This window comes from Astatotilapia calliptera, chromosome 20 (assembly GCF_964374335.1).
Source record: "Astatotilapia calliptera chromosome 20, fAstCal68.1, whole genome shotgun sequence".
NCBI classification, from domain to species: domain Eukaryota; kingdom Metazoa; phylum Chordata; class Actinopteri; order Cichliformes; family Cichlidae; genus Astatotilapia; species Astatotilapia calliptera.
In genome coordinates, this window is record NC_137441.1 from 33641152 (window position 1) to 33650749 (window position 9598).

The following is a 9598-nucleotide window of genomic DNA, read 5'->3' on the forward strand; positions in this document are numbered from 1 at the left end:
ACTGCTTTGAGCTGATAGGAAGGCAACAAAAACCCAATAATCACTCATTACAACAAAGGTATGCAGGAGAGTATCTCTGAAGGCACAACAGTTTGGGCTGCTGATTGTGGTGAAAGGGTGTGGGAGATCATTTCTTGTCAGACTTGGGATCCCTAGAGTGTCAGATTACATCTAACCTGAGTACTGTTGCTGACTGCATCCATCCATGTATGCACAAGTTAAACCCACCAGTAGGATACCAAAGCTCAAATGATCTCAGACTCATTCCTTGAACATGACAGAGTTCACTGCACTCAGTCACCATATGTCAAACCAATAGAGTACCTCTGGGATGTTGTGGAACAGGAAGTTTTCATCACATATGTATCATATTTTCAGCAATTGTATGACTTTATGATGTCATAATTCCTATCATGTCAATAGGGACCAAAATCTTAGAGGAATATTTCCAGCACCTTGTTGAATCTGTGCCACTAATACTTAAAGCAGCTCTGAAGGCAGAAGGGGATCCAACCCAGTACTAGCAAGGTGCACCTAATAAAGTGGCTTGTGAGTGTATTTGTCTATGTCAATAAAAATTGACATAGGGATAAACTGGGAAGTCAATACATGGGTGAAATGGGCATGAAATATCTGGACGAAAAAAATATATAAGTGCAAATATCTTTTGCACAAAGATTCAAAATAACTTTTATTTGGTAATTTGCACGACCCCAACATTGTACATGCTGAGCTAACAACACAACATGTTCTCAGATTCTATACAAAAAGTTTCCATCTGCATCAAAGAAATCATTCCCAACTTGGACTGCTGGAGAGGGCTTTTCCATTTTCACAAGCTCTTCAAGTTCTTCCTGTGTCAACACCTGTCCATCCCAACTCTCTTCATCCTCCTCTGTAAGGTCACTGTCATTAGTGCTGCGTTCTGTTGTTTCTGTCACTGTGGCATCTTCACTAATACCAGCTGCAATGTGTGTGGGCTGAACAGTAACAGGGACAGGACTCTTAGCTAGGGAACGTGAGCCATGACCTTGAATCACCGGAGTCTGATTAGCCACAGGGATCAAAGCACCTTCTGTGCTTCCAGGTGGGAGTATGGCTTGTGAGTTCCTTTCGGGAAGTTTCAACCTGTCCTGCTGTGTCCTAGCACCTGAAGGCAGCACCTGCTGGCTCATTTTAGCCATTACTTTTGCATTCTGCTTGGCTTTTCTTTCAGGAGAGGGGACGAATTTGCTTCTCAGGACTCTCAGGATCACATCATGACTGACAGAGAAGCCTTCAGCCAGACGCTCTACTGTCCACTCATTTGGCTGATTTTGCTTCAGATGTCTGAAAGTTGATTGAGATTTCATATGAGGCTTAATTTGAAACACTTCTTAGTTTACTGTCTGGACAAACTTAACACTCATTCTCACCTGATCTGCTCAATGGCATCCCAGGTTAACCTCCTCTCTGGAGCTCCTGATGGTGTCATCTGCCTCCTCAATATGTGATACTTCACAGTCTTCTGTCTTTTTCTTTCTTCCCTGAAACAAATCCCCAGAATACTTCATATATCTTGTCATAAAGACACCATATATTTATTATTTAACATAGTTTTACACTGGAGAAATGTGTGAAAAGTCCTATTGAATCTTACTGAATTAAGGCTTGCAGTTTGTCCTCCACGTCCTCCAGTTCGAGTTCTCCATTAGATGTCTGATCGCTGTATCCTGGTCTGCTCGATCCTCTGTCTGCCTGCGCAGGGCCCTGTCCCATCCGTGCCTTGCTGGCCCCTCTGCTTGCAAATCGGCAGTTGGTAGCGCTCACTGAGGAAATCAGAGATGGAGCACCAAACTTGGAGAGGAGGGAGAGTATCTGCACAGACCTGGCCATGCCAATAAACGATGTGTCGTCCTTTTATTCCTTTCGTTTTTCTTTTCTTGTTTTTAGGGAGTCACTTAGGTGTCATGAAAACAAAAACTTATTTTACTATAAATTAAAATTAACCTTGCTGCTCACGCACTCATGGCACCACTCATAGAAGTACTTCCGCAAACACTGGGCTCATAGCATAAAATCGGCGCTCTACTGCCAACTAGCGCTACGGAGGTAACATTATTACGTGTCCCTGTACTGAACAAAGGTGATTACCTGAACCATAACACTACTTAAATTGGACGCGTTGCAGGTTTGACGGTACTGATGCTGGATTAATTTCCACTTTTAACATGATCGAATACCAGTTAACATAAATAATACAAGTCAGGAGAAGTCTGCTGAAATATAAAAACTCAAACTAAATGGCGACATCTGCCGAGGGGACAGGGACACTGCACGCTGCCTCGCCCCCCTGTTCAAGTGTCACGCAGCTGCGCACCTCTCTCCCAGTCGCCGTTGTTTCATTTGCGCCATTTTGTCCGCTCACTTTGTTGATTGGGCTTTAGCAAGCTGTACTGGAGCCAATCAGAGGGAAACCGGACAGCGAAGATACGGTAAGGAAGCCCCGATTGAAGGCATTGGTAGTTGTCAGCACGGATTGGTTTGTCATGGACCAACCAAATTACTAACCCTGCTTAATGCAAAAAACTCAAATTGCAGTTTGATTTCGACCGCTGCGTCCCAAGACCTACAAATAGCTTCATGTTTCTAGCGTTGGCCACCGCGAGGAAACATGATCCTCGCTTGGTCCACAAGCCTTAGCTAGCGTTAGCTCCTTCGCTAAAATATCGTTTCTCGAACAAAGAGCGGGTATAAAGCCACCGTTCGACCGTCAGCAAACGCTGCCAGGTACATTATAATGAGCTGTAATAAACAAGCTGCCCACAAGAAAATATACACGTTCGGAGTTTACGACACAAATGGCATCCTTATGCGCTTTCTAGAATTTACCACGCTTTTAGCTAGCGGACTGGCGCTAGCCGTGTTAGCTTCCCCACTAAAATACCCACTAAATAAAATTCCCCTTTAAAGGAATCCAGCAGCTGACACAGCTGTGTCCTCCTGGGGGGATTATGTTTCAGCTGAAATTCGTAGACTTCACATTTGACACAGTGCGGCACAAGTCGGTGTGAGGAAGCAGTAGGTCCTATTTAAATATTGAGAACAATAAATTGAAAACACGTAGATATCGGTTAAAAAGACGGGGTTTTTTGCCGTCGAAAAAAATTATCATTTGTTTACGTATAAAATGCACTGTAAACCATAGAAATCCAATATTGGTTCATTTGTATGTTTTGTCTTTGCCTCATCAGGTTTTTCACGGTAAAAAGCCATGGAGCAGTACACCACTGCCACCACTACTACTGGAGAGCAGATTGTTGTTCAGACAGCCAATGGACAGATCCAGCAGCAGGTGAGCTTAGGGTTGACAATTTTATTGTCTAGCTTTTAATAAATAATATCTGATTCTCACACCCAAAATTTTAATCTGATGTATTTTTTTTTTTTGCTGGGAGTTGGAACCCTATTAGTTAGGTTGCTTAATATTTCTGCTAAGTACTCTTTAAAATACCAGAATAGGGAGGATGGAGTAGGTTTAAGTTTATTAGATTGATCAGTATTGCTGAACTATGAAATATTTTGGGTGCAGTGTATTTTTTATATACAGGTATAACAGAATAGCTTTAGTGTTGTTGTTTATTTAAACTTGAGTATGAACTTATACAAAATGCAGCAATATATTAAACAAACAGTTTTATTGATTAAAAAACACTATATCGGATTCATATCGGTATCGGCAGATATCCAAATTTATGATATCGGTATCGGACATAAAAAAGTGGTATCTCTAGTAAAGACTAATAAAAAAGTCACATTGTAAAAGACAACTAGTGACAATTTCTCAACGATATATAGCTGTATTTCACAATAATGCAAAATAACATGTATAATAATTTTTAACATGAAATCCTCAGTCACAAACATGAAGAAGATGCTATTTTCATTCAAGTTTCATGCTAGATTGAGACATGACACACATTTATACCACAAAAATATTAATAATCTAAATAGAACAGATCTTTTCTAATTACTCTACTTATAACCAAGAACATAATTGTTTAAAAATATGCAAACTTTTTTATCTTTTCAGGTCAAATTTTTAAGGTAATCATGTTCAAACTTTGTTTGAGTTTTCATTGTGCAGATTCTTTCTGCCTAAAAGGCAGAAAACTGGGTTTACTGGCCTTTTAAAATAAATAAATCTAGATATATTTCAAACATGAAGCTAACACTTCAAAGCAGGCATTATAGATATGTCCAAGCCTCAAACCATATAATTTTTAGGCAAATCGGAAATGGTTGAGTATACATTGTTTTTTAAAAAAAAATGATGATTTGAGATGCAATAATCCAGTTCCAATATATTTTCTTGGTACTTTGTTGTTGAGTCTGTATATATGAGTCTGTATCCTGCCCTGCCTGCAGACACAGGGCACAGTGACGGCTGTGCAGCTGCAAACAGAGGCGCCAGTGGTGACGGCCTCAGGCCAGCAGGTGCAGACACTCCAGGTAGTGGTGTCACCGCCGCCCTGTGTCAGTGTCATGACTGTTTCACAGCCTACCGGTTTGCATGCCAAAGCCAGGGCTGTTTGTATTTTTATTTTTCCAGGACCCATCTGTGCTGTTTGGTTCATCATTTCCCTCCCAAGCATGTCTTGCAACTGCACGTTCCTCAGCACAGTGTTTTCTGTGTCAGCCTCCGGTTTTTGCTTTTGCTCTCATGGCTGTCTAAACTGAGTTGTGCTTGTCTCTTGCTATTAAAAGCAAGTTTAGAAAGTCAGATGTTCTTGTTCTCAAGTGCGATGGCTGTGGAGAAAAATATGCAGAATATACAACAGAACAACCTTCTGAGGTCTGCATGGATCCACATCCATTACTGGCTGCCACTGTTCATCATAGTCTGATATTTTTCTTACTGTTGTGCTGAATAATGTCAGCAGGTACCTTTGCCCTTACAATTTTACTTCCTGTCATGCTGCTGCTGCTGCCACAGACCATAAGTTGTACGCTGTGGTCACTTTATGGTATAAGATGAAATATCAGTACCAAGTTGAACATGTGAATGCAAATTAATTTTACCAACATCTTGACCACAAAGGTACAGGAAGCAAATTCCGTTCTTGTAAGCTCTTGGCTGTAAATACAAGACCTAAATTCTACATGCAGAAGTTTTGTATTTTTCTGTAGCCTAAGCTCATGAGAAAAATGATTAAACATACACTAGATACATTGGGTCCAGAAATAATCTATGCTATATAACAGGATGCTTTCATGTTTGTATTTTAGGAAACCATAAACGTGAGATCAACAAGTGCTTTTATCCACAGTGTAGTATCCTGGATGTTTCTCATGTCATACCACTTGCATGCAGCTCTGCAAGTCACAAGAGACACCGAGACGAACACTGTCAGTGCTGCTATAATAGCTGTCTGAATCTCCCTGTAGGTCCAGGGACAGCCTCTGATGGTTCAGGTGAGCGGTGGACAGCTCATCACATCGTCAGGGCAACCCATTATGGTGCAGGCCATGTCAGGGAGTCAGGGTCAAACCATAATGCAGGTCCCTGTATCTGGTGCTCAGGGACTACAGCAGGTAAAGTATCTAAATTAAATTATACATTGTTCTCTAAAGCAACACTGTTTACTCTGGAATAATATTAATAGTAAACTAACTAGTATAGATTTGGAAGTAAACGCTGAAGTTTGAGAAGCACGTTGTACACTGAGTAGGTTTTTTTCCCCTTGTTGTTATTTTTAGTGTTTATGTAAGATTAAGTTGATAGCGAGGTAGCAAAGTGTACTTTTTTTCCATGTTTATCCTTGTTATTCTGTTTGCTGTGGTGTTGATCTATAATCCAGTTAACCACTGTTGATGTTTTTGTACCTGTCTGTAGATCCAGCTGGTGCAGCCAGGTCAAATCCAGTTGCAAGGTGGTCAGACTCTGCAGCTGCAGGGCCAGCAGGGTCAGCCTCAGCAGATCATCATCCAGCAGCCCCAGACCGGCATGACAGCTGGACAGAACCAAGTACTAAATTTTGAAAAAATTAAAAAAGCAAAAACCCAAGCTTCTTATTTAAAAATCTATTGAATAAATAAATCCCCATAAAATGATGTAAAGTAATTTCCCCCCTCTCTATCAAGGGACAGCAGATCAGCGTGCAGGGCCAACAGGTGGCACAGACAGCTGATGGACAGACCATCGTCTACCAGCCTGTCAATGCAGATGGTACTGTCTTGCAGCAGGGTAAACTAGGCTGTCCTCCAAAATTTGTGTTTGACTTCTGCTATTTAGACTTTCTAAATAGGAGCATGGGTGAGTTGTCATGTTCAAAAAGTTTTGGGATGATTATCTGTTTTCAGGAATGATCACAATTCCAGCTGCCAGCTTGGCAGGTGCCCAGATTGTACAAGCAGGGAGTGCCAACACCAACACCACCAACAGCGGCCAAGGCACTGTGACCGTCACCCTGCCCGTCTCTGGCAACATGGTCAATGCAGGTGGAATGGTCATGGTAAGGCCCTGTGCAGAGGTACCCAGCACCTTATTACCTTTGTTTTTCCTAATCTAGACTCTCACATGGGTATATGGTAAAGGTCATGGGCTTAAACATATATTTTTTATGAATGATCACTGGTGTTTTCATAGGTCAGTTATAATTATAGCTCACCTTATCAAACCCTAAAATGAACACGTCTAGGTTTGTTTAACCCCCCCTGTAAACCTGTGGTCCTTCTAAACAGGTGATTTTTGGATACATGCTCTTCCCGGGCTGTATCCATGTTAAATACAATTCACATTAGCATTTTGTTCATAAGTAAAACTAATAATGTTTTGGAAGTTTCATTATTGGTGCTTATATTGCCTGAAAACAACAAAGCATAAATAGGGTTCCTTGAATTTAAGTCCACATTTAAAAGATGCCGTGTTCACTGCATAGACTGTAATCTTAATGATGTGAATGGTCATCCAAATCCGGCTTGTCTTTGAATGCTACCCATTTTGTACAAACAGTAGTTGATGGTCAGTTTCATTGTGTCATTTTGCTCTGGACTTTTCAGGTTGGGCAGCTTGCATCCTTAAGCTAGTAGTTAGTAGAATAAACTGACATTGTGAAATTTCCTGGCAGTGGAGACCCAGTATGCAACTGTTGGGGAGTCTAAATAAGAATGACTTAAAACATCTGTATGGGTGTGGAAGAGCAGTGTGAACTTTTTTCTTTTATTTAAATGGATTGATATTTGTCTTTTTGTGAGTAGGATCTGTTGTAAAATGCGTGACATATTAAGCACTGTGTCTTTGTCTTTTCCTTCAATCAGATGGTACCTGGAGGTGGCGGCGTTCCCACAATGCAGCGAATCCCATTGCCAGGGGCTGAAATGCTTGAAGAGGAGCCACTGTATGTCAATGCCAAACAGTACCATCGCATCCTAAAGAGAAGACAGGCTCGGGCTAAGCTGGAAGCAGAGGGCAAGATTCCCAAGGAAAGGAGGGTAGGCCATTTCTGTCAAACGTATAGACTTGAGAGGGGGGGGGGGGGAACCCTATATATTTAAATTCTTCTGTGTTGTACTCTGTGTGTGATTTTTAGTGATGGGCTTGTTGTGAACCAAATTTTAATGTGAGTAATCCACCTTCTTCCTGTCTAGCAGAAATATCTACATGAGTCTCGCCATCGTCATGCAATGCAGCGTAAGCGGGGAGATGGTGGTCGTTTCTTTTCCCCTAAGGACAAGGAAATGGGTCTGGGATTATCACAGGTAGGCAGCTGTGTGTAGAAAGAACATAGCAACTCAAGCCTATAATGCTTGTTGCAAATTGTCATACACTTAAAACTGTGAGATTTTAAGTGTATGAGCTCAATTTGCTTTTGTTACCTCCCATTTCTGCCCTTCTGATGCAGGATGTCGCCCAGGCAGCAGCAGATGAGACAGTGGCTCAGATGATCCGAGTTTCATAGCACTGTCACTGACATCATCACTTCTTTCTGAACTCTACCCTGCCTGAGATTCTTCATCGCAGCTGACCTCCTGCCACCACTTTTTCCTTTCATCTGTACTTCCTCCTGCCTCACCGCCATACACCAAACCACAGTGCTACCACTGGGCTTTTTCTGTTGTCTCTACTCCTACACTGGTCTTCCAGGGAGCTGGCTGTATGGCTGCTGAGACTATGAACTTTTCTGGCCTTGTTCATCCAAAAAAATGGATGCTGTCATGCTCAGCTTATCTGGTTGAGCACTAAGGACCAGCTTTTTATTTTCGTAAGCATTAGTTTTGAAAATAACGAAGCTAGTGACAGGAAATGACAGCCATGAAGCCATCATGTCAGATCCTGGTCTGTTTGAAAATGAGATTTTTGTCACCAGTGGATGCTTTTTGGTTTAAATATTTTTTGTAAATGGTACCTGTTGTGTTTTTTTTTTCCTTTTTCTTTTTTTAAAAAGAGATATTCTTTATGCATTGATGCTACACTGCTGTTCTTTATGTAAGCGCCCTTATTTTGGAATTTCATCTTTTTAAACCCACATAGCGCAGGGGTGGTCTCAGCATGCCCTGTGTTCACTGAGTAAAAACAGAAATGTAATACTAATGTGAAGATTTTGTACAGCCATTACTTCCCCAATGTGTTTGGAATACCTACTGATTTGCCCAGTTGTGTGGATGCATTTTATACAGTTAGTAGTTGGTGTTTGTTGGGAAAAAAGTAGTTCAGTGTTGCATCACCTTACGCACTCTTATCCACGTAGTTACATCTTCATCGTTCAGTCCGTCTAGGTGGTTTTTTTTCTTCTTTGTTTGAATTGTTTTTTACCTGTCAGATGCAGTCCTGCAATGTTATTTTTTTTAAATAGTACTCTGACATTGTATTCATGTAACCTTTGTCAATTAAATTTTATTAAGTGACTCAAGGTTATAGGTGGATTCTTCTGTTTTTTTTGTTTTTTTTTTTACTCCCTGATTGTGTAGAGTTCAGACTGTCATCTATTTATTTAAAATGTCCCCTGAGTCTTAGCCAATGCCATGTAGTTTTGTTTGCATTATAATGCCTTGGATGACATTTGCTGGAATTTTTTTTTTCACAACTATGTTCATTAGAAACTGTTTTTCTCTTGTTGCATGAGTATAATTGTCAGATATTTTGGACAAAGTAACATACATTTCAATTTTTGATAAGGATGATTAAAATTCTGTGTATAGTCTGTGAAACCTTTGTGCACTTATTTCATTTTTTTTTTTTTTACTCTCATGTATTTAATTTGTTCATAATGAGATGTCCAGCATTGTGCAAAAGTCTTGAACCAGCCCTCATTTTCATATTTTGCTAGAAAAATGGGGAATAGGTGTAAAGCTTGTTTCAAAACCAACATGTTTTGAAACAATCAAAAAATAGCCCACAGCTTCCCAAAGCAAAAGCTGTTTGTGAATATATTTTATGTGGCCAAAAGTTCCAAAACAAAATATATTCAGTTTGCTATCACAGGAAGAGGAGGAGTAAGGAGTTATCTCATTATATGATTCTTTGATTAAAAAACAAAACTAAAACTACCAGATTTTCAAGATGTTTCTAACTGATGATTGAGTGACTACTACTTAGGTCATAATATTAGTAATTGGG

General features: G+C 40.4%; 2 protein-coding genes across 22 annotated transcripts; one reads left to right on the plus strand and one right to left on the minus strand.

The window, feature by feature from the left end:
- Positions 1-665: 665 nt before the first annotated feature.
- ngrn (neugrin, neurite outgrowth associated) lies at positions 666-2061 on the minus strand. The gene is made up of 3 exons (XM_026153634.2): positions 1640-2061; positions 1416-1526; positions 666-1329 (listed from the first exon to the last, which is right to left on the minus strand). The coding sequence occupies exons 1-3, from the start codon at positions 1873-1875 to the stop codon at positions 753-755; spliced, it is 924 nt and encodes a 307-aa protein (XP_026009419.1). The 5' UTR covers positions 1876-2061; the 3' UTR covers positions 666-752.
- A 273-nt stretch (positions 2062-2334) lies between these two features.
- On the plus strand, positions 2335-9189 carry nfyal (nuclear transcription factor Y, alpha, like). Of its 21 annotated transcripts, none has more exons than XM_026153621.2 (10): positions 2335-2474; positions 3234-3334; positions 4408-4494; positions 5428-5574; positions 5876-6007; positions 6124-6226; positions 6343-6512; positions 7300-7473; positions 7630-7740; positions 7884-9189. In XM_026153621.2, exons 2-10 carry the CDS (start codon positions 3254-3256, stop codon positions 7938-7940), a joined length of 1062 nt encoding a protein of 353 aa, XP_026009406.1. In that variant the 5' UTR covers positions 2335-2474; positions 3234-3253; the 3' UTR covers positions 7941-9189. The 21 variants fall into 21 exon arrangements, with proteins under 21 accessions (XP_026009406.1, XP_026009409.1, XP_026009412.1 ...); XM_026153624.2 differs by having other exon boundaries at positions 7633-7740; XM_026153627.2 differs by having other exon boundaries at positions 6343-6494.
- Positions 9190-9598: the final 409 nt, after the last annotated feature.

Excerpts from the sequence above, each read along its gene's own strand:
- ngrn (XM_026153634.2), bottom strand. The coding sequence starts at position 1,875 with ATGGCCAGGTCTGTGCAGATACTCTCCCTCCTCTCCAAGTTTGGTGCT. Across the intron at positions 1,527-1,639 it reads AAACTGCAAGCCTTAATTCA|GGAAGAAAGAAAAAGACAGA; the intron begins GTAAGATTCAAT and ends GATTTGTTTCAG. Across the intron at positions 1,330-1,415 it reads GATGCCATTGAGCAGATCAG|ACATCTGAAGCAAAATCAGC; the intron begins GTGAGAATGAGT and ends ATCAACTTTCAG.
- nfyal (XM_026153621.2), top strand. The coding sequence starts at position 3,254 with ATGGAGCAGTACACCACTGCCACCACTACTACTGGAGAGCAGATTGTT. Across the intron at positions 4,495-5,427 it reads AGGTGCAGACACTCCAGGTA|GTCCAGGGACAGCCTCTGAT; the intron begins GTGGTGTCACCG and ends ATCTCCCTGTAG. Across the intron at positions 6,513-7,299 it reads TGGTAAGGCCCTGTGCAGAG|ATGGTACCTGGAGGTGGCGG; the intron begins GTACCCAGCACC and ends TCCTTCAATCAG.